The sequence below is a fragment of the Antennarius striatus genome, chromosome 16 (assembly GCF_040054535.1).
Source record: "Antennarius striatus isolate MH-2024 chromosome 16, ASM4005453v1, whole genome shotgun sequence".
Classification (NCBI taxonomy): Eukaryota; Metazoa; Chordata; class Actinopteri; order Lophiiformes; family Antennariidae; genus Antennarius; species Antennarius striatus.
The window spans coordinates 16,062,204-16,087,402 of record NC_090791.1 but is presented as its reverse complement, the minus strand read 5'-3'; the positions used below and the strand labels follow the sequence as shown (position 1 = coordinate 16,087,402).

The window sequence follows — 25,199 nt, the reverse complement described above, 5'->3', positions numbered from 1 at the left end:
TCCTGAAGGCGCTATGGAGGCTCATTGTTGTGGCTTAGAAAATGGGGTCCATCCCTCTGTCATGGTGTCAAGCAGTCACCACCTTCATCCCAAAGGAGAGAGACTAAATTATAGAAATTATAACATCGTCTTCACTGTGGCAGGTGAAAGAATTCCCCTACTGGCAGAAGCACCTGTGAGAAGCCTCGGCAGGAGGATATACACGGCGGACCTCTCTGACAAGAACATGTCCTCAGCTATCACAACCAAACTCCAAGAGGGCCTGCACAGTCTGGAGTACAAAAAGGAGAAGGTGCGGCTCCACTTCAAGCTGAGGGACTCCACGGACCCGGCAATCCAAGCTTCCAACCCTCAGATCAGAACTGGACAGAGGTGGAATGCATCCAAAGCAGTTACCTCGATACAGTTCAATGAATACAGTCAGTTGGCTGATTGACACGGATTTGCCCCTTATTTACATCTACTATATCATTGTGTGTCAACTGGCTGTAAAACACACACACACACACACACACACGCACACACGCACACACACACACACACACACACACACACACACACACACACACACACACACACACACACTCTCTCTCTCTCTCTCTCTCTCTCTCTCTCTCTCTCTCTCTCTCTCTCTCACATTCTACAATGCTCATCACCCTTCAAATAACATACTGAAAATACTCTAAAATGATTAACTGAAATGCATGTATTGTGTGACATTTCTTAACCTGCATACAGTCAGAAATATTTATAAGACTACATGTTTTGTGTTACTTCCTGCTCAAGATAACTTTATTCTTCTTAATAACATCCTCACCCCACCCCGTCTTCATTACTGTCGCAAGAAAACACATACTGTAAATAAATAGGACTGCCTTGGGTCTATTATTCAAATATATGTCAACTTTAGTCTTACTCGAGCTGATGTGCACTGTATTCACTTGTAGAACTGATAAATGATCTAGGAGGTAGCGCAGTGATGGAGAACATCATTGAAAAAAGGGAGCAGTGGAAGAGGAAAAGGGAATATATTCTCACATCTGCAGGCAACGTGGTGGGTTTTGGAAATGTGTGGAGGTTCCCTTACCTGTGCTTTAAAAACGGAGGAGGTGAGCTAGATGATGTTTTATATCATGACACATTCCATTTGAATCACTCATAAGGTCTTGGTATGTAAAGGTGAATATCTTTCACTGATTTCTTCATTTTGAATAGTTAGACAAGACCTAAAAAAGACAAATCAAACACTGAGTGTCTGAAAGGAGCAGCAATTCAATAGAAACTGTGTCAGTCTGAGGATATATGCTACACTTTCCCCTCTGCAGGAGAACATGGTTTAATTTAGATTACCGGTCAATCAGATATAAACCATGGACTAAAATTGCAGATCAAAAATCAAATATGTGACAAAGAGATTCACCATGAGATCTGGGTACTTTAATAAATACAAACCAAACCACCAATATTTATGTGTGAAATGAGATTAGGATTGTTGTCCCGTACTTGTTGGTTTTCAACCTGCATTTCTGGTTAACGAATTCAACATACTGTAATTCTGTGTAAATATTGGGAGTGTCTGGGTTGGGCAACTGAGTCAACACTTTCTCCTTCAAGGCAATATAGCCTGATGAAAGTGTTGGTTCCTTCTCTGAAGGTTTCCCTGCATGTGTGGTTATTGTGTTGAGTAAAGCTGTTCAGAGGATGTGACTGCCTCAATATGTGTTCATTGTCTGTGTCTCATTGGGCTGCAAACTTGGGGATTGGTCGCCACTGAAGAGTCCTTTGGAACATGGTCAGCTGATACTACAGCAAATGAAAATCAGTCATTGCGAAAAATGCAGTTGTCCCTCGCTATAATGTGGTTCACTTTTTGACTTTTGACAACTTTGCATTCTTTTTTTAACAGCACATTGTGTTCAGTGTCCTACTTGGCTATAAACCCTTGTCAATCAATCCCCTCTGTACCTTGTCTCCTGTACAATAAGGAATGCATTCACCTTGCCAAATTTACATAAACCTATACATAGACTGTAAATAACCAACAAAAGATATTTCTGTCACATGAGCCAATAACTCTGATTAAGCAAATTGGTAGATAATTTTATACATTGTTTTGTACAAACTTGCACGTTCTAAACACTTTACGCTTTCATATTTAGCTGATTATGACAGGACGGCAAGCTAGATAGTGAGAAGATGCCTGAGGAATGGAAGACAAGTGTGCTGGTGCCCATCATTAAGAATAAGGGAGATGTGCAGAGTTGTTCCCCTGCAAAGGAATGAAGCTGATGAGCCATACAATTAAGTTATGGGAAAGAGTAGTTGAAGTAAGACTGAGGGCGGAAGTGAGCATTTGTGAGCAGCAGTATGGTTTTTTGCCAAAGAAGAATACTACAAATGCAGTATTTGCTTTGAGGATGTTGATAGAGAAGTACAGAGAAGGCCAGAGGGAGCTGCAGTGTGTTTTTGTAGATCTGGAGAGAGCTTATGACAGGGCGCCCAGAGAGGAACTGTGGTATTGTATGAGGAAGTCTGGAGTGGCAGAGAAGTATGTTAGAGGACTGTAAGACAGTGGTGAGGTGTGCTGTAGGTGTGACAGAGGAGTTCAAGGTGGAGATGGGACCGCATCAGGGATCAGCTCTGAGCCCCTTCTTGTTCGCTATGGTGATGGACAGGCTGACAGACGAGGTTAGACAGGAATCCCCATGGACTATGATGTTTGCAGATGGAATTGTGATCTGCAGTGAGAGCAGGGAACAGGTGGAGGAGAAGCTGGAGAGTTTAGCCACAGTAAGACAGAGTACATGTGTGTGAATGAGAGGGAGCCAAGTGGAAGAGTGAGTTTACAGGGAGAAGAGATCAAGAAGGGGGAGGATTTTAAGTACTTAGGGTCAACAGTCCAGAGCAATGGAGAGTGTGGAAAAGATTTAAAGAAGCGTGTACGGGCAGGATGGAGAAAAGTGTCAGGTGATAGAAGAGTTTCAGCCAAAATGAAAGGAAATGTGTACAAAACTGTGGTGAGACCAGCGATGTTGTTTGGTCTAGAGACAGTGTCACTGAGGAAAAGACAGGAGGCAGAGCTGGAGGTAGCAGAAATGAAGATGCTGAAGTTCTCTTTGGGAGTGACCAGGATGGATAGGATCAGGAATGAGTACATCAGAGGAACAGCACATGTTAGACGTTTTGGAAATAAAGTCAGAGTCACAGTCACACTGACAGACAAATTAGACTGAACAATTCACCTAAATTGTAGGATGTTCAACATGCAATGGAGAACATACACTATAAATCCTCTAATTCTTATGTTGAGAAAAGAGGATGTAGTATATCGTGCCGCGCACTTATACTGTTGTGCTGATGTGAGTGACGAGTGGGTGGAGTGATACAGGACAGTGTGGTGAGACCAGACGCTGACATGGCAGAGCTTGTCATACAGGCTGTGAATCTTCTTCTTTTCCTTTCGACTTTTCCCTTCAGTGGTCGCCTCAATGAATCAATTGCCTCCATTTAACTCTGTCTTCTGCATCCTCTTCTCTCAAACCAACTACCCTCATGTCCTCTTTCACTACATCCATAAACCTCCTCTTTGGTCTTCCTCTAGACCTCCTGCCTGGCAGTTCAAAACTTGGCATCCTTCTACCAATATATTCACTATCTCTCCTATGGACATGTCCAAACCATCTCAGTCTGGCCTCTGACTTTATTTCCAAAACCTTTAACATGTGCTGTCCCTCTGATGTACTCATTCCTGATCCTATCCTTTCTGGTCACTCCCAAAGAGAACCTCAGCATCTTCATCTCTTCTACCTCCAGCTCTGTCTCCTGTCTTTTCCTCAGTGACACTGTCTCTAGACCAAACAACATCACTGGTCTCACCAGCTTTGTACACCTTTCCTTTAATTTTAGCTGAAACTCTTCTATCACACATCAAACCTGACACTTTTCTCCACCCGTATCATCCTGCCTGTACAAACTTCTTCACCTCTTTTCCACACTCTTCATTGCTCTGGACTGTTGACCCTAAGTACTTAAAATCCTCCACCTTCTTGATCTCTTCTCCCTGTAACCTCACTCTTCCACTTGAGTCCCTCTCATTCACACACATTTACTCTGTCTTACTGCGGCTAACCTTCATTCCTCTCCTTTCCAGGACAAACCTCCACCTCTCTAGCTTCTCCACCTGTTCCCTGCTCTCACTGCAGATCACAATTCCATCTGCAAACATCATAGTCCATGGAGATTCCTGTCTAACCTCGTCTGTCAGCCTGTCCATCACCATAGCAAACAAGAAGGGGCTCAGAGCTGATCCCTGATGCAGTCCCACCTCCACCTTGAACTCCTCTGTCACACCTACAGCACACCTCACCACTGTCTTACAGTCCTCATACATGTCCTGCACTGCTCTCACATACTTCTCTGCCACTCCAGACTTCCTCATACAATACCACAGTTCCTCTCTGGACACCCTGTCGTAAGCTTTCTCCATATCTACAAAAACACAATGCAGTTCCCTCTGGCCTTCTCTGTACTTCTCAATCAACATCCTCAAAGCAAACACTGCATCAGTAGTACCCTTATTTGGCATGAAACCATACTGCTGCTCACAAATGCTCACTTCTGCCCTTAGTCTAGCTTCAATTACCCTTTCCCATAACTTCATTGTATGGCTCATCAGCTTCATTCCTCTGTAGATGCCACAACTCTGCACATCTCCCTTGTTCTTAAAAATGGGCACCAGCACACTTCTCTTCCATTCCTCAGGCATCTTCTCGCTATCTAAGATCCTGTTGAACAACCCGGTCAGAAATTCTACTGCCACCTCTCCTAGACACTTCCAAAACTCTACAGGTATATCATCAGGACAGAGTGCCTTTCCACTCTTCATCCTCTTCAATGCTCTTCTCTCTTCATCCTGACAACAGTCGCCTCTTCTAGTCTTTGTTCTCTCTCATTTTCCTCGTTCATCAGCTCTTCAAAGTACTCTTTCCATCTTCCAACCACACTACTGTCCCCTGTCAATAGATTTCCATCCCTTTTCTTAATCACTCTAACCTGCTGCACGTCCTTCCCATCTGTTTCTCTGTCTTGCCAACCTGTATAGATCAGTCTCTCCCTTCTTACTGTCCAACCTAGCATACAAGTCATCGTTAGCCCCTTGTTTGGCCTTGCCACCTCTACTTTCACCTTACGCTGCATCTCCCACCTCTACTTTTACCTTACGCTGCATCTCCCTGTACTCCTGTCTACTCTCCTCAGTCCTCTCAGTATCCCACTTTTTCTGAGCTAACCTTTTTTTTCTGTATGCACTCCTGTACCTCCTCATTCCACCACCAAGTCTCCTTATCTACTTTCCTTCCAGATGACACACCAAGTACTCTCCTACCTGTCTCCCTGATTACATTAGCTGTAGTTTTCCAGTCATCTGGAAGCACCTCTTGGCCACCCAGAGCCTGATTTAACTCCTTCCAAAAAGTCATGCAACAATCTTCCTTTTTTAGCTTCCACCATTTCGTCCTCTGCTCTGTCTTTGCCCTCTTCATCTTCCTCACCACCAGAGTCATCCTACACACCACCATCCTATGCTGTTTGGCTACACTCTCATGTACCACTCCTTTTCAGTCACTGATCTCCTTCAGGTTATGCCGTCTATACAAGATGTAGTCTACCTGTGTGCTCCTGCCTTCAGTCTTATAGGTCACCCTATGTTCCTGCCTCTTCTGGAAGAAAGTATTTACTACAGCCATTTCCATCCTTTTTGCAAAGTCTGCCACCATCTGTCCTTCTGCGTTCCTGTCCTGGATACCAAACCTGCCCATCATCTCCTCATCACCTCTGTTTCCTGCACCAACATGTCCATTGAAGTCTGCACCAATGACAACTCTCTCACTTCTAGGTATGCTCTGCATCACTTCATCCAAGTCCAACCAGAATTTCTCCTTCTCCTCCAGCTCACATCCTACCTGTGGAGCATACCCACTAACAACATTGAACATCACGCCTTCTATTTCTAGCTTCAGACTCATCACTCTATCTGACACTCTTTTTACCTCCAGGACATTCCTAACAAACTCCTACAAGATAACTCCTACTCCATTTATCTTCCTATCTACACCATGATAGAACAACTTGAACCCTGCTCCTAAACTGCTAGCCTTGCTACCTTTCCACCTGGTCTCCTGGACACACAGTATGTCTACCTTCCTCCTCTGCATCATGTCAACAAACTCTCTACCTTTTCCTGTCATAGTTCCAACATTCAATGTCCCTACTCTCAGTCATATACTCGTGGCGTTCCTCTTCTCTCTTTTCCTACGAACACACTTTCCTCCTCTCTTTGTTCGACCAACAGTAGTCCAATTTCCACTGGCACCCTGTAGGTAAACAGCGCCGATGGCGGTCGTTGTTAACCGGGGCCCTGACCGATCCAGCATGGAAGTCATGGGTTTGATTCGCATGTTTGATTTGGCAAAAGTTTTATGCCAGATGCCCTTCCTGACGCAACCCTCTGTATTTATCCGGGCTTGGGACCGGCATAATAAGACACTGGCTTGTGTCCTCTTGTGGCTACATTAATGCAGGCTGTGAATGAAAGTGAATAAAGTTCCACTCCTGGAGTTAAAGATGAGTCTACGAGCATCTGTCATGTACGTCGAGTTATGCGGTCACCAACAACTATAACATGGTTGTTGGCGCCACTGCGCTACCAGTCATTGCACTTAAAACCGTAAATGTTTGATAAGGTTCAGAAATGATATCAGGGCACTGTGGCTGGGAAGTGGTTTGGCATGCATTTAAAAAAACAGGAATTAAATGGTTTTTCGCCTCCTTCCATACTAAGAGCTGGCGTTCAAAGAGGTTAGTATTTTTCTGCCATCGCTGGCAGTATGGGGATCTCTGTTGTGAAAACGGGCTGGCAGCCAATGAGTTAATTGTCTCCTCCTTCAGTAGCTTTCCACCTCCTAGATTTAAGCCTAGCTGCCTGGCCCTGGAGTCTAATTTATCAGGTCTTGTCTGCTTCCTGGCTATGATAACTAATCTGTCTGCTCTGCAGCTGTAGATGATATCTGCCATTCTGTCCAGTTTTTGCTTCAGCAATCTTTTTACATCACATCTTTGCTTCCTTTGTCTCAAAGACTTCATTGTGCTGGAATTAATTAAATTCATGTATGTTTGACACACGCAAAATATTTTAACATGTTCCATCGGGTCCTAAACAGGTGATGTTAAGATAATTGTCAGTTTATATATGACATTGAGACACAAATGTATAAATAAAAGTCTAAGTGTGTCTTGTAAATGGAGAAGACACATCCTAAGACAATTGATAGTACTTCATTAGCCATAGAAACATCTTATGAATATGAAGCCATTTTTATGACTTGTCTCTGCTCTGGGAGAAGTGAGATAAACGCTGATTGGAAATGAAGGAAACATGAATATAGTTTTGTATATCTAGAACTAGCGATCATTTGTGTTGGAGAATCCCCTCTCCCCTTTCACAATATAGGTGGCACAGAAAATAATTGAATGAAAACAGTACTTGTTTAATGAAAGTTCTTTTTGTAAATAAAGAAGACATAATTTTGACACATTTGTGTTAATATAGCAGCTGTAATTGTTGTGCTCTACATCTCTTTATGACTGGGCTGCTCCAAATATTGAGGTGTATTTATTTGTGTGTGTGCAGGCGCCTTCCTTTTGCCTTACTGTTTCTTTGCTCTGCTCTGTGGACTGCCGATGTTTCTGCTCGAGACTGTGATTGGTCAGTATGCGCAGGAAAGTTCCATGACCTGCTGGATCAAGTTCTGCCCACTAGCACAAGGTAATCAGATTATTTTTCCTTGAGTTCTTTATAGGGATTCTCTTGGAAATTATGTTCTTAATCTCTTGTATGAGATTTTCTACATTGAATAAATATTAATTATAAATAGGAAAATAGTCAGTCTTCAGAAACATGAAACAAACTATTAATTTCAGATATTGAATGAATGTATGTATAAATTGTGTGTTTGTGTTTTTGCACACAGTGAGCATTCAAACCGAGGACATTTAATAACTACATATATATTACATCTGAAAATTAATTCTGTTGGATTGATGTCTGGGAAAAATAATATGAAATGGAAAGAACCTGCTTTTGATGAGGTGTTGAATTTGGCAGTCAGCATATCTGGTCTGCAATAATTTATTATCAGCTTTATTTGTTATTATCTCTGCTATTGTGCACCATATTTATCAGTCTTCAAAGAGTTGTGGATGTTCTCTCCCTCCAGGGGTTGGCTATTCGCTCATCATGATCCAGCTGATTTGCAGAATGTATACCCTAATCCTGGCCTGGGCACTTCTTTACTTCATCTACTCTTTCAGAGACCCACTGCCCTGGGCAACCTGCAGCAATCCCTGGAACACAGGTCAGGTTCTTTAAACACCATGCTATGCTAATGTCAGGACAGAGCTCGGTGTTCCAACATTATGCATGGAATCACTTAAGTTAACCGTTTATATATAAATAAAAATGTGACGGATATCATGGAGAGGATGAACAGATGGAGCTTCGAATCGTGATCTGCCAGGACACTTGTGCATGCAACATCTAGCGTACAAATGAACTGCATATATATAATATTAATATATGAGTATATACCTCAAAAATCCCTATGTTTTTTCTCTTAAAGTCACAAATCAAATATTTCTTATGTATAATAATCTATTAGTGGCTGTGATTAATTTTTGATCTTGTGAAAGCAAATATGTACGTGGTAGAAGAGGGTCAAGTCATTCAAACCAATATTTGAAACAAATATCCATTTTAGTGTGAGCATGTTGTAATAAAAACATATCCATGGACTTCTATAAACTAGAAAACACTGTAAAAGAGCAAGTCAATAGTTATTGAGGATGCTCTTTTGATATCATAAAAGCTGGTTTCTTGTTAAGAATACAGAGCAATACGTTATACAAGATGACAGAATCCAAAGCAAATGGACATAGTTTAGGGGAAACAAAGCAAAACAAAAAAACATTTGGATGAGTCATCCTTAACAGTGACTGAATATTGAAGGAGAAATTGTTCTTCACTGCTGCTTTACAATGATAAAAATACGTCCATATTGATTGAAAGTGTAGTTTCTGAACTTTAATAATGTGTCTTTACATCAACAGAGCAATGTGTGGACATCACCTCTGCAAACATGACTGAAATTCAAAGTGATAATCTGACAGTGAAGTGGATATCTGGAAACCTTACCATGTCTTCAGTCTCGGAGTTTTGGGAGTGAGTCAGTGTTACCACATCAAATTTAAAAAAATACAATATAAAAAATAAGCAAACTGACTACTACACCACATTAACTACACTACTATTACATTAACTACACTACTGTAATAATAATAAGTACAGAGTTGTGTTAAGAAGACTTAGACTCCAGTAAAATACATCTAGCATTGCAGGATATTTACACTTAAATTCATTTTGGATAGAAAAAGATTTACAAAAATAACAGATTTTGTTTGACAAATCAACTCAGTTGTACGTTTTATTTTAATTTTGACCATATGATTTTCAAGCAGTCAGCTTCGCTTCCCGGTGTTGTTAGCAGGCAATCTCTCATTGTCCGTGACGATTGTCGAGAAACAGCTTTAATTACGTTCTGTCAAACAAATTTTTTGCGATGTCGAGCAGTGGTCTCAGTAGGATCAGCCCATGTGTTTACACAATGAGCCAAGGAGTCACGTTCGGCTGACCGAGAAAGCAGCTCCACACTTAGCCCCCAGCGCTAGGGCGCTCCTCTCCCCCTACACCTTAGGCAGAAGCAGGCATACTCTGGTTATTGGATCATCTATTGTGAGATACGTAAATTTAAGACAGCCAACGGCCACAGTTAGTTGCATCCCTGGGGCCAGAGGTGACAACATCGAGGGAGAATATACAGTAGAGTTAATTAGTAAAAATAGTAAAAATAATGTTTTATATATATATATATATATATATATATATATATATATATATATATATATATATATATATATATATATATATATAGTTCAATGACTGCACAATTCCAAAATGGCTCTCATTTGTGTTACAACTTTTAGATTGACACTTAGTATTAAGTGCCATGAAAATTGTATAAAGTCATGACACATTATACAGTGTCATAAAAACTGTACAATATCTTACCAAGATAATTCAGCACAAAGTGGCTTCAAACAACTGAAATGCCTTATATAAAAACAGCTTAGTTTTCATACCTGTTATTTTTGACAGAAACATACAAATAATACCACGATTTCAAATATTTAATTTTTGCAGTGCACAAAAATAGGGACAGATTAAGCAAATAAGGTTATTTCTTGTAGCTCCTTATGCATCTAATCATCACTGTATCTGGTGGTCCCATACAGGAGAGGAGTGCTATCTATGTCTGAAGGAATAGAGGTAATTGGTACAGTACAATGGGAGCTGCTGTTGTGTCAACTCGTCTGTTGGGTGAGCTGCTATTTCTGCATCTGGAAAGGAGTCCGCTCTACAGGAAAGGTCAGGGGAAATACATTTTTTTTGCATGGACATGCACATAAAGTACATGGATAAGATGTCAGAATGACTGTACTGCCACATAATTGGTCATGTAAGAAGCAGTTTGATACCTGGGTAAATTTGAATCTAGCTACACTGATATTCACATCTTTTATGATTGTTATCTTTATTTTTTTTTATTTTAATCAACTGTTTTAATCCCCGTAGGGAAATTATCTGTCCACTCTAGCACACATCGGTAGTTAATTGCATACATGGACAGTAAATAGTGTGTACAGACCCATAACACACACACAATGGCACCTGTAGGCATGCAGGTGAGGGGAAGGTAGAGCAGCGAACAACTCCTGTGTGGTGCGCCCTTAACACTATAACTCCCAAGGCAGGCATTCTGACTGCTTTCAAAATTTGCAATGTCATAACTTGGTTTTAAAAAAACACATGTACCAAAAGAATAAATTGGTGGAATAGGTAAAACACATCAGGACACTAGAATAAAACTGTAATTATTGTATGGTTTTTTTATTTAATTGACACAACATAGCTTCTCTGCAATTACACATCCAAATTCGAACTTTGACATAAAAACAAATGTAACAGTGAAATAAAAAGACATGTATCCTGCTTCAAAATAGGTTGGATTAAGACAATTTACTTTATTTGAAATGGGAAAATTGTATTTGGAATTCGAACAAATCGCTATTCGAACAGCCTTCCGGAACAAATTGTGGTCGGAAACCGAGGTTTGCCTGTGTGTGTGTATATATATATATATATATATATATATATATATATATATATATATATATATATATATATATATATATATATATATATATATATATATATATATATATATATATATATATATATATATATATATATATATATATATATATATATATATATATATATATATACCTTCACTACATCCATAAACCTCCTCTTTGGTCTTCCTGTAGGCCTCCTGCCTGGCAGTTCAAAACTCAGCATCCGTCTACCAATATGTTCACTATCTCTCCTCTGGACATGTCCAAACCATCTCAGTCTGGCCTCTCTGACTTTATCTCCAAAACCTCTAACATGTGCTGTCCCTCTGATGTACTCATTCCTGATCCTATCCTTCCTGGTCACTCCCAGAGAGAACCTCAGCATCTTCATCTCTGCTACCTCCAGCTCTGTCTCCTGTCTTTTCTTCAGTGACACTGTCTCTAGACCAAACAACATCGCTGGTCTCACCACAGTTTTGTACACCTTTCCTTTCATTTTAGCTGAAACTCTTCTGTCACACATCACACCTGACACCTTCCTCCATCCGTTCCATCCTGCCTGTACACGCTTCTTCACCTCTTTTCCACACTCTCCATTGCTCTGGACTGTTGAGCCTAAGTACTTAAAATCCTCCACCTTCTTGATCTCTTCTCCCTGTAACCTCACTCTTCCACTTGGGTTCCTCTCATTCACACACATACTCTGTCTTACTGCGGCTAATCGTCATTCCTCTCCTTTCCAGGACAAACCTCCACCTCTCTAGCTTCTCCTCCACCTGTTCCCTGCTCTCACTGCAGATCACAATGTCATCTGCAAACATCATAGTCCATGGAGATTCCTGTCTAACCTCGTCTGTCAGCCTGTCCATCACCATAGCAACAACAAGGGGCTCAGAGCTGATCCCTGATGCAGTCCCACCTCCACCTTGAACTCCTCTGTCACACCTACAGCACACCTCACCACTGTCTTACAGTCCTCATACATGTCCTGCACCGTTCTAACATACTTCTCTGCCACTCCAGACTTCCTCATACAATACCACAGTTCCTCTCTGGGCACCCTGTCGTAAGCTTTCTCCAGATCTACAAAAACACAATGCAGCTCCCTCTGGCCTTCTCTGTACTTCTCTATCAACATCCTCAACGCAAATACTGCATCTGTAGTACTCTTTTTTGGCATGAAACCATACTGCTGCTCACAAATGTTCACTTCTGCCCTTAGTCTAGCTTCCACTACTCTCTCCCATAACTTCATTGTATGGCTCATCAGCTTTATTCCTCTGTAGTTGCCACAACTCTGCACATCTCCCTTGTTCTTAAAAATGGGCACCAGCACACTTCTCCTCCATTCCTCAGGCATCTTCTCACTATCTAAGATCCTGTTGAACAACCCAGTGAGAAACTCCACTGCCACCTCTCCTAGACACTTCCAAACCTCTACAGGTATATCATCAGGACCGACTGCCTTTCCACTCTTCATCCTCTTCAATGCCCTCCTCACTTCATCCTGACTAATCTTTGCTACATCCTGGTCCACAACAGTAACCTCTTCTAGTCTTTGTTCTCTCTCATTTTCCACGTTCATCAACTCTTCAAAGTACTCTTTCCATCTTCCCATCACACTACTGGCACCTGTCAATAGACTTCCATCCCTATCCTTAATCACCCTAACCTGCTGCACGTCCTTCCCATCTCTGTCTCTCTGTCTTGCCAACCTGTATAGATCAGTCTCTCCCTCCTTACTGGCCAACCTAGCATACAAGTCATCATAAGCTTCTTGTTTGGCCTTTGCTACCTCTACCTTCACCTTACGCTGCATCTCCCTGTACTCCTGTCTACTCTCCTCAGTCCTCTCAGTGTCCCACTTCCTCTTGGCTAACCTCTTTCTCTGTATACACTCCTGTACCTCCTCATTCCACCACCAAGTCTCCTTATCTACTTTCCTTCCAGATGACACACCAAGTACTCTCCTACCTGTCTCCCTGATCACATTAGCTGTAGTTGTCCAGTCATCTGGAAGAACCTCCTGACCACCCAGAGCCTGTCTTAACTCCTTCCTAAAAGTCATGCAACACTCTTCCTTTTTCAGCTTCCACCATTTCGTCTTCTGCTCTGCCTTTGCCCTCTTGATCTTCCTCACCACCAGAGTCATCCTACACACCACCATCCTATGCTGTTTGGCTACACTCTCACCTACCACTACTTTGCAGTCACTGATCTCTTTCAGGTTACACCGTCTACACAAGATGTAGTCTACCTGTGTGCTCCTACCGCCACTCTTATAGGTCACTCTATGTTCCTGCGTCTTCTGGAAGAAAGTATTCACTACAGCCATTTCCATCCTTTTTGCAAAGTCAACTACCATCTGTCCTTCTGCGTTCCTCTCCTGGATACCAAACCTGCCCATCACATCCTCATCACCTCTGTTTCCTGCACCAACATGTCCATTGAAGTCTGCTCCAATGACAACTCTCTCACTTCTAGGCATGCTCTGCATCACTTCATCAAGGTCCGACCAGAATTTCTCCTTCTCCTCCAGCTCACATCCTACCTGTGGAGCATACCCGCTAACAACATTGAACATCACACCTTCTATTTCTAGCTTCAGACTCATCACTCTATCCGACACTCTTTTTACCTCCAGGACATTCCTAACAAACTCCTCCTTCAAGATAACTCCTACTCCATTTCTCTTCCCATCTACACCATGATAGAACAACTTGAACCCTGCTCCTAAACTTCTAGCCTTGCTACCTTTCCACCTGGTCTCCTGGACACACAGTATGTCTACCTTCCTTCTCTGCATCATGGCAACCAACTCTCTACCTTTTCCTGTCATAGTTCCAACATTCAACGTCCCTACTCTTAGTCCTATACTCTTGGTGTTCCTCTTCTCTTTCTTCGTGCGAATGCACTTTCCTCCTCTCCTTCTTCGACCAACAGTAATCCAATTTCCACCGGCGCCATGTAGGTCAACAGCGCCGATGGCGGTCGTTGTTAACCCGGGCCTCGACCGATCCGGTATGGAAGTCATAGGTTTGATTCGCATCTTTGATTTGGCAAAAGTTTTACGCCGAATGCCCTTCCTGACGCAACCCTCTGTATTTATCCGGGCTTGGGACCGGCACAATAAGACACTGGCTTGTGTCCTCTTGTGGCTACATTTATATATATATATATATATATATATATATATATATATATATATATATATATATATATATATATATATATATATATATAAACAATAAATGTTTGCCACCTGATATTTTACCATCCAGTAGATGTCGTACCAGAGCAAATGAAGCCTCATGAAGCTCTGAACCACCGTGAACCGATTGGGATGAAAGGCTTTAATGCTTCATGGGGCTTCATCTGCCCATCACTACCAAAAACCAGACGCGGTCGTACAAAGGAAGGCAATCCAAAACCAAGCAGACAAATCCAAGATGGGTCGACGAAAGGCAGGGTCCAGGGAAACAGGCTGGGTCAGGAACAGGAATCGGAACAACAGGCAGGAATCAAAGGCTGGAGAGTCAGGGCGAACAGAAAACAATCTGGCAGAAGGCTAAGCTGGCATTTGTGGTGTGGAGACAGATTGGAGGAGTGGCTGCAGGAGTGTGGAGAAACGGCGGGTGCAGGGAATGAACTGATTGAAGATGAGACAGGATCTGGAATGATATGATATGTTAACAGAAAGAAAACAAATAGGAACTATTAAATCCGAGATGTGACACAATTCATTAAATACACCAGTAAAACATATACTTATGTCTCAAATTTGAACAAAAAATATTTTTTCTTTTTACTAAAGAAGGGTTCGGTGAGTGAGCATATGAAACTTGCAGGGTTCGGTACCTCCAACTATGATAAGAACCACTGAGCTGTTGGCATCTTGCTATTGATGTTGCCTTATTGAGATGCATGTTATTTTATTTATTTGCTGTATTGAGTCAGGGGTGGCACGGTGGCGCAGTGGTTAGCGCTGTCGCCTCTCAACACGGCGGGTCCGCGTTCGAGTCCCGCTCTGTGCGGAGTTTGCATGCTCTCCCCGTGTCCGAGTGGGTTCTCTCCGGGTTCTCTGGCTTCCTCCCACCTCCAAAAGCATGCGCTTCAGGTTGATTGGCCGGTCCCAAATTGCCCGTAGGAGAGTGTGTGTGTGTGTGTTTGTATGTCTTGTATGTGGCTCCGCGGTGCGTCGTGCCCGGGGAGTCCCCCGCCACACGCCCTATGCCAGCTGGGATAAGCTCCAGCTCCCCGTGACCCGCTACGGCGGATACAGCGGCGGTACATGACAATGAATGAATGAATGTATTGAGTCAGCTTTAGTATTCATTTTGATTGAGAGTCTGCTTATGTGCCTATTTGAGATTTTTGAATTTTATTATTTTATTTAACTGTATTCTTCTTGCCTTTTTGAGAAATGCACCTGGCCTAATCAGTTTGCTGATGTGCTTGGCCTTTTTTCTTTTGAATTTCATTTATAAAGCACATTTAACCAATAAAAATGTGGATTTAAAATTTTCTCTTGGTGCATTCTGTTGATTTGTCATGCACTACAATTTTGTAATGTCCTAGAATTCAAATTCTTTATTTGGGGGCCTTTAGCAGGTATGAGATTAAAATGAGATTAATGAGATTAATTAATTACAAATCCTGTAATTAATTAGATTTTTTTTTAAATTGCCTGACAGCACTAGTTATTAAGTTTATTATCTTTTATCGTTTGTGATTGGTTAGTTTCTTTGGACATTTACACCTATTCAATGAAGTAACAACAATAAGATGTTTGTATAATCTAACGCAGTGATTTGATATAGCCTCCCACATACTAAACAATCACTAAAATTCCAGGTGGTGTATGTCACGGCTCTGTTCCCCTATCTGATGCTAGCCATCTTGATGGTCAGGGGAATGACTCTGCCTGGAGCTTGGCAAGGTGTTGTCTATTACCTTTATCCAGATCTGTCTCGTCTGACTGACCTTCAGGTGAGAACCTTGGGACAAATACTGTACTGCAGTTGTCTGTCAAAAAAATAAAATTAAAATAAATAAACACACACACACACACATACAGTATATTGCTACGTTTTGTTGTGCCCAATGAGCAATGAGACAGTGCCTTGCTCAAGGGCACATCAGCAGCGCTGACAGGGTGAACTGGAATGTCTCCACTGCCAGTTCACACTCCAAACTTTTTGACCTACACAGGACTTGAACCGGCAACCCTCCGGTCCCAGTCCAAGACTTACTGGACTGATGTACTGCTGCCTCTGTACTCTCTGGAAGTAGGAAGATCAGCTTTGATTTTTTTTTACCCACACTTTCTCAAGACTGTTGTGGAATCTGCTCCCCTATTGTCTCCGTCATTGTAGCAGTTATTGTCTCTGCTATTGTGTATATGTTCTGTTGTGTTCTGCTTAGTGACAGCGTAGACTATGATGTTTGATGAGGGTCTTTATTTTAACACAAATGAAAAGTAACAGATACATCAACCAAACTTTCCAGTGTTGCTAGCAAAGGTGTGTCTCTCATGTATTCAGTCTAACCAAGACTTTTGCAGGCAGCACTACCTCGCATAATTATCTCTTTCAAACAAGTTCTCTTAATCAGTTTATGTTATTTTTGCCCCAAATGAACAGATTCAACATTCATATTAATTTTAAAATGCAGATAGCGTATTGGTGTGAGCACACACCCCATGTACAGTATACCTGTATAGCAGCCTGGGTTCACTTACTACTCATGTCCCAAATCTTTTGAGCTGTCCTATATGATAACAACAAGAAGACTTGATTACATGCGATTTGATTACATGCAATTTCTCATCTTTGTTAATTAGGTGTGGTTGGACGCTTGTACTCAGGTGCTGTTCTCGTATGGTCTTGTAGAAGGAACAATAATCACATTGGGAAGCTACAACAAAGTCAAAAACAACTGTTACAAGTAAGTCAGGAGATCAGTTGACAAGACATTGTGGATGATTAGTTTTTAAAGTTTTTCCCAACATTCATTTTCTTTTTTGAATGATTCCAACGCTGTGAAAATAGGGTTGGTTTAGATACCTGGACTGCTGCATCAAATTTTGGTCATTATTTGTGTCTATTTGCATAAATCACCCAGTTAGTGTCAATTCATTCAAAAATAAGATACGATCTCTGTCTTCTCTCTCTTATTGCATCCTCTGAGTGTACAAAGGTACATTTGTGTTATTATATCTTAGTTCAAAAATAATAGACTCTCGAAGAAATTCAGGATGACTGCATCTGTGTGTGTGTGTGTGTGTGTGTGTGTGTGTGTGTGTGTGTGTGTGTGTGTGTGTGTGTGTGTGTGTGTGTAGGGACAGTCTCTGGTTGTGTCTGCTCAACAGTTGCACCAGCTTCGTTGCTGGGTTTGTAGTTTTCTCTGTTCTGGGCTTCATGGCAGAGAAGATGGGACTTCCTGTTGACAAGGTTGTCAAATCAGGTGCGACTTCAAACTGATATGATATCTAATATGTTAGACATTAGCATTGAGTCTACCTTTACAGTTTTGTTAAAAAGTGACAAAAACGTAATGCAAGGCATCAAGTGAATTGTTTATTCTGACCTCCAGGTGCTGGACTGGCGTTCATCGCTTTTCCTCAGGCTGTCGCCATGATGCCCCTGCCTCAGCTGTGGGCTGTCTGCTTCTTTATTATGCTCCTTATGTTGGGGCTGGACACAGTGGTAATATGCTGGTAGTCAGTATCAGCCATTAATATGCTTTTTTCTATCTTTTTTCCTGTTAACTCGTACATTTGACCATCGTGTTTCAATAACAAGCACCCCAAATCAGATCTATTCTTTTATACTCTGCCCAACATTTTGAAACTCAATGTCAGCAAGAATCATATTTTTCTATCTTGCCCTCTGTTAAAGGGGTCATTTTAATGACACATTTTTTCAGGTTTCTACATATATATAGGGGTCATACCTAACCTTAACCTCTGAAGTCAGCTAGCATTAGGTTAACTGGTTAGCTCCGTTTCGGTCAGGCTTTTATGTAGCCTGTGTGTACGTGTACGTGTGTGTTTGTGTGTGTGTGTGTGTGTGTGTGTGTGTGTGTGTGTGTGTGTGTGTGTGTGTGTGTGTGTGTGTGTGTGTGTGTGTGTCCACATACTGTGTATTTTCAGCCTTATAGCGAACACACACACTCACACACATGCACACAAACACACACACATCGACATACACATGTCAGCATTTTATCTTATTTACAGTTACTTATTATTATGAGTCAGGTGGTATATTGATACATGTTTTATTGTTGCCAAGGGGGGAATCGGTTTTCCTTTTAGTTGAACTGCTCCAGGAAAAAAAACCATAGCGAATGTCAGAATGAGAATTTAAGAATGCAGAGCTATAACTAAATTCATTCATTCATTCATTCATCTTCCAACCCGCTGAATCCGCTAACGCAGGTCGCGGGGTAGCCAGTGCCTATCCTGGCAGTCTCAGGGCGTGAGGCGGGGGACACTCCGGGCACGACGCCAGTGTACCGCGGAGCCACATAGAAACAAACAATCATTCATACACACACTCACTCCTACGGTCAATTTGGGACCGGCCAATCAACCTGAAGCGCATGCTTTCGGAGGTGGGAGGAAGCCGGAGAACCTGGAGAGAACCCACGCAGACACGGGGAGAGCATGCGAACTCCGCACAGAGCGGGACTCGAACCCGCGTCCGCCGTGTTGTGAGGCAGCAGCGCTAACCACTGCGCCACCGTGCCGCCCTCTATAACTAAATTAAGAGAATAAAAATTTATACACAGGTATACAATTTCCATTCGTCCCATTCGTTATAGAAAAATACATACCAAAGTTTAAAAAGCTCTAGACAAGAATGAATGCGGTTAGCCATGAAGCTGAGTTTCTAAGGAGAAACCCACTGAGACCATCAAGAGACCAAACAGTGATGATGGCAGTAAGACTTAACCTTTGGGGGGGCAAGTTTTTTTATAATGCTGTAACCAAAAAAACAAGAGACATAAATGAGCAAAAAGAATCACAATAAGTGAAAAACACTTTAGCACATATGCAGAATTATCATACACCAAGTATGAATATTTCTTGACATCTTTCATTCTGAAAAATGAAAGCAACTATATGGGGTGGTAATGAGGACCCAGCCAGTATCTTCACGCTGCAGGTTTGAGGCTTTCTAAAGTTATTTGTTTTTTCTGTTTTTTTTGTATTAGTTTGCAGGTTTGGAAACCATAACAGCATCTGTGATTGACATGTTCCCAACACAAATGCGCAGACCTTGGCGCAGAGAAATCTTCCTCATCATCTTTTGCTCAGCCTTCTTCCTAATACAGACCATTTTCACCTCTCAGGTACTCCACCACCCTGTGTTGACTTATTAACACAACAGAACTCAACATATTCCATTCTAGAGCAGCCTTTTAAGGTGGCACAGCATTCTGTATGTGAATCTGTTATGTGTTGACCAGGGGGGCATATACCTGTTCCAGCTGATTGACTACTATGCTGTAAATGGAGCAGGTGTATTGTTTTTGTGTCTGATCGAATGTGTGGCGGTTGGCTGGGCTTTTGGTAAGTGCTATCGTTTCAAATTGTTGTATTTCCTGTCATTTACCAAATGTACTTTTGAGAAGGTTTTTCATGTAGTGCTTTCATCAATTTTTATTATCTGTCAATGCATATATAAGTTAATAGAGATACATTTTAATTGAAATAATTTCAACAATTTACTTATGCGAGACATTAAAAAATACAACCACATCTTCTGTCAAAAACTGATTGGTGGCCTTGCCTTCCCTATGAACCTTCAAGATAATTTATGTAACATGATGTCATCCATATCATCCCCACACATTCCGCACTAACGCCCCTGCGACCCTCTCACGAATTACTTAGATAGATTATATAACTTGACGTTATGTCAGAGCAACACTTCGAGTGTTTTAACTACCCTGACCTTCACTGATTAGGCCAAGTTGAGTCTTTTAACAAAGCATTGTCGGGACCTGCAAGAAGAAGAAAGAGATCTTCTTGGATCCTGGAAAACAAAGTTTGCTGCCCTTTGACATATGTGATGTCTGTGTAGGTTCTCGGCTATCCAGATCTTAGGTATCGAAAGCTGTCCGTCCATCTGTCTATCTATCTGTCTATCTATCAGACCTGCGTGACAAAGTGAAAAAGACCAAAAGATGTTCAACAGATAGATGTCATGGTGAGATGGAGGGTATGAGGCAGTTTTGTGTCTTCTGGATCTGGAAGACTTGCTGTAATAGATAGATAGGTAGGTAGGTAGGTAGGTAGGTAGGTGGGTAGGTAGGTAGGTAGATAGATAGATAGATAGATAGATAGATAGATAGATAGATAGATAGATAGATAGATAGATAGATAGATAGATAGATAGATAGATAGATAGATAGATAGATAGGTAGGTAGGTAGGTAGGTAGGTAGGTAGGTAGGTAGGTAGGTAGGTAGGTAGGTAGGTAGATAGATAGATAGATAGATAGATAGATAGATAGATAGATAGATAGATAGATAGATAGATAGATAGATAGATAGATAGATAGATAGATACTTTCTTAATCCCGGAGGAAATTGCATTGTATATGGAAACAAGTATCCTACCGTAGGTTTTGATTGTTTCCCCATGATAATGAAAACATTCATTTAAGAACTCCTTTTTGTTTTAGTTTTGTTGTCTTTGACAAATAGTTGTATTTGTTTGTTGATCTGAAACATTTAACTGCAATGAACATGCAAAAAATACTGACAGCAGGGAACAGGTGGAGGAGAAGCTAGAGAGGTGGAGGTTTGTCCTGGAAAGGAGAGGAATGAAGGTTAGCCGCAGCAAGACAGAGTACATGTGTGTGAATGAGAGGGATCCTAGTGGAAGAGTGAGGTTACAGGGAGAAGAGATCAAGAAGGTGGAGGATTTTAAATACTTAGGGTCAACAGTCCAGAGCAATGGAGAGTGTGGAAAAGAGGTGAAGAAGCATGTCCAGGCATGATGGAACGGGTGGAGAAAAGTGTCAGGTGTGATGTGTGATAGAAGAGTTTCAGCTAAAATGAAAAGAAAGGTGTACAAAACTGTGGTGAGACCAGCGATGTTGTTTGGTCTAGAGACACTGTCACTGAAGAAAAGACAGGAGACAGAGCTGGAGGTAGCAGAGATGAAGATGCTGAGGTTCTCTTTGGGAGTGACCAGGAAGGATAGGATCAGGAATGAGTACATCAGAGGGACAGCACAAGTTAGAGGTTTTGGAGATAAAATCAGAGAGGCCAGACTGAGATGGTTTGGACATGTCCAGAGGAGAGATAGTGAATATATTGGTAGAAGGATGCAGAGTTTTGAACTGCCAGGCAGGAGGCCTAGAGGAAGACCAAAGAGGAGGTTTATGGATGTAATGAGGGAGGACATGTAGGTAGTTGGTGTGAGAGAAGAGGATTCAAAGGACAGGGTTAGATGGAGGCAATTGATTCGCTGTGGCGACCCCTGAAGGGAAAAGCCAAAAGGAAAAGAAGAAGAAGAAGAACATGCAAAAAATAGAAAACAAGGATAGGGCTAACACTTTTCATACCGCTACATGTTTATCTGACGCATTTGGACCCAAGGTCTCAGTACAGTGATGATGTCTTCTGGCACATAATGGTCTTCACAATGAAGTTGTCTTGTTGGCTAAAACTGAAATCTGTGTGGAGATGACCAACATACTGCAGTCTACTGTAGATCCAGTGTAATGACTGAAAACAGGAGATTGTAGTACAATCTGAAACTTTGTAGCTCTTAAATGTTTTAAATTGTACACATTTAAGTGTGCTCATCATACAGGCGCTGAACAGATGTCTGATGTAGTCGAACGTATGACAGGACAAAGACCGTGTGTTCTATTCATACTGTGCTGGCGCTACATCACCCCACTAATCTGCACGGTAAGCTACAAACTACAGAAAGACTCAACAGCATGTTTGTCATGTGCACAAGTCTCTCAATCATTCCTAATTTAGACAGTCATAAGCAAACAACAATGACAAAAAGCTTCTATAGTACAGTACATCAGGATTCATATTGTGACTTTTGTCCTGCTCTGAGGCGTAGCTTATTCCAGGTATCATAATGTTCAAACCAGAAGGATCTAGCTATCTCTGCACATATATTTATTTTTGTTCTGTCTAACTGTACCTGAAGATATTACTAAAATCATATTATTTGTATAAAACCTGGCACGTATAAGATGAATGTCACAATGTTAAAGAGCCACCTCGCTGCCAAATACAATTGCCTTTATGTCATAGTTTCAATGGGTAATGGAACAACAATGCAGATAATGTATTTCCCTATAAAAAGGAAAACCCAAAAAGAGCCTGTAACAAATCACCAGTCATTGATGGTCTAATAACAGATGAGTCCAACATGTTGATGGTACAATGGTCTTGTGGTTGTGGTCATTTCTCTTGTGTGGGCTTGATCACGTGATCAGATTTACAAAAATATGAACCTACAGTGTAGCTTATTCACCATTTAATTAGCAGCAATGAGTGGGTTATATTAAAGTCTCATTGCAGAATTATTTACACATACAAACTAACACACAAATAAGCATATTTGATTTTTTAAAAATGTAATGTTGTTATCTACCTGTTAATATCTCAGGTTTACTTGTAAATAAAGTCCATGCGCCGCTCCCTCTGAACAAACGCATCAATAACTTGTTTGGAGAAATTGTCCGTATCTTCCTTCAGTTTGTAATGTGTAATCTTCCATTTGAATAGGCGAGCGGAAAAAAATAATTGCTGCACTTGATCGTAGCCTGCATTCACTTATTGTTCGGCTGAGGAGTCCCAAGACAAAACCCTGGCATCACCAGCGCTCCCTATCCATGCGACCGGGTATTTTTGTGCCTCACCCAGTGCCTTTTAACTGCAGTTTCAGGATCGCTCAACTCAAGAAAGACGTTACACACATGCAGTTGTTGACAAAAAAAACCCACTACATTATATAAATTAGCTTAATTACAGGAATTTAGTTTATAGAGCAAACGTGTTTGAACATTTTAATAGCAACATATGGAGAGATAGCATTACTGTCTCACTGTGTAGCATACCAGCACAGCTATTTGAGCTATTGGGCAATCCATGGTGAGGCTCGGTTGGCTGGTGCCTCACTGCAGGTCTCTGATCAGTATTTCAGCGGTAAATGTGAAATTCAGCGATTTTAAGTAAAACTAACTTAAAATTGGTGACATTAAACAGAAAGTAAGTTTATAATACACATCGCTGGATAAATATTAGCATTTAATTTATTTATTACATTTTCCATTTTTTTCTTTCATGATGGCAGGTGAGGCTGTGCCTCACGTGCCTCCCCTGACCGCACGTCACTGATTGAATGTCAGGGCACCATATTCAATTTTGACACAAAAATGCATAATTCAGCCTTAAAACAGCCTTAAAACAGTGTTATAACTGTATCTATTTAGCAAGAGACCACTGACACACACAAAAATAAGGTGTTAAGTTGTGGTATGTCAACAATACATATCCGAAGTTGCAGTAGACTCTTAAGAAACCAGTATTTCATTCATTCACATATTCATTGTCAAATACCCACTGTTGCAGGTCATCGGGTGCTGGAGACTATCCCAGCTGAGTGGAGGTGTGAGGCAGGGTACACTCCGGGTGCCACGCCAGTGCATCACGGAGGCACACGTAAACAGACAGCCAGACACTCAAACCTATGGGCAATTTTGGCATCATCAATTCATCTAAACTGCATGTTTTGGGGGGAGGGAGAAAGCCGGAGAGCCCGGAGAGACCCCACACAGACACGGGGAGAACATACAAACTCCACACAGAGGGGGAGTCAAACTGGGAACAGCGTCCTGTGTGGCAACATTGCTACCAACTGCACCACTGTACTGCCCAAAACCAATACTTGTGTATATTAAATCTGTAGCACCTTACCCCGCACCTGTGTGTCAACAAAACAGACCCTAACATTGACTGATGAGACTCATGGGGCAGGGTTAATGGCTGAATTGGGATTGTGGTAATTTTATGACAAATAAATTAGAGAAGACAGGGGACTTCACAGAGTTTATGTTTGTCCTCACAAGAACTTGATTTTTCCTCTGATATTCTTTCAAGACCTGCTTAATCTTCACATTCCTGAATTACGAGGCCCTGACATCCACCCGTGGTTATGTATACCCAGATTGGGCCTATGGTCTAGGCTGGACCATGGCCTGCTTTACTGTAGTTCCAGTACCCATCTGGGCTGTTGTTAAGATCTGGACTACTAATGGCACCTTCAAGGAGGTAAAAGCACCATCAGATACTGCTTACTGTTTTTCCTCTTGTTTACTTTTTTCTTTTTACATGTAATTATCATATTTCTGATTGGCTATTTGTCTCTTTACTCTGTCCTTGATACACTCAGCGTCTGTTGGTTCTGTGGTATCCTGCTCATGATCCTGCCAACTCGGAGACCAATGAGGACAATCCCCTGAATGAACCAGATATTAAAACAACCTAAGTCTCTTTTCCTGACACAATTTACAATGAAAATGAAATGAATTGAAGGAAGACCTCGTAATGTTTCTGCATTTTATTTTTCTCAGCAAAACAAATTTACATTTCATAGATATGTACAATGTACCTTGTTAATACTTGCCATAGTTATAGCATATCGGATAGCATGGTGTTACATCCATTGTCCTGCTTCCTTGTATTCTTTTTAAGATATTGTAAGGTAATCAAACTGTGTGGTATTGTCCGTGTGACTGGTTATACCCAATGACATTGCTAGACCATTCTTTCTCTTTTGAGATCACTGGGACCATATCGGTGCAGTGTCCCAACCAAACCAAGAATCCTGTGGATGCAGGATGA

At 41.4% G+C, this 25,199-nt stretch overlaps 1 protein-coding gene across 1 annotated transcript; it reads left to right on the top strand.

Moving 5' to 3' along the window:
- The first annotated feature begins 226 nt into the window (after positions 1–226).
- Positions 227–25,199, top strand: LOC137609379 (sodium- and chloride-dependent betaine transporter-like). Its single transcript, XM_068336367.1, has 11 exons — positions 227–419; positions 9,163–9,274; positions 10,405–10,537; positions 16,162–16,296; positions 17,150–17,253; positions 17,648–17,772; positions 17,902–18,014; positions 19,528–19,665; positions 19,783–19,885; positions 23,928–24,017; positions 25,117–25,199. The coding sequence occupies exons 1-11, from the start codon at positions 227–229 to the stop codon at positions 25,197–25,199; spliced, it is 1,329 nt and encodes a 442-aa protein (XP_068192468.1).

Coding starts and splice junctions, on each gene's coding strand:
- LOC137609379 (XM_068336367.1), top strand. CDS start 227: ATGTCCTCAGCTATCACAACCAAACTCCAAGAGGGCCTGCACAGTCTG. Junction 19,886..23,927: donor GGCGGTTGGCTGGGCTTTTG/GTAAGTGCTATC, acceptor CCACTGTTGCAG/GTCATCGGGTGCTGGAGACT. Junction 24,018..25,116: donor AGTGCATCACGGAGGCACAC/GTAAACAGACAG, acceptor TGACATTGCTAG/ACCATTCTTTCTCTTTTGAG.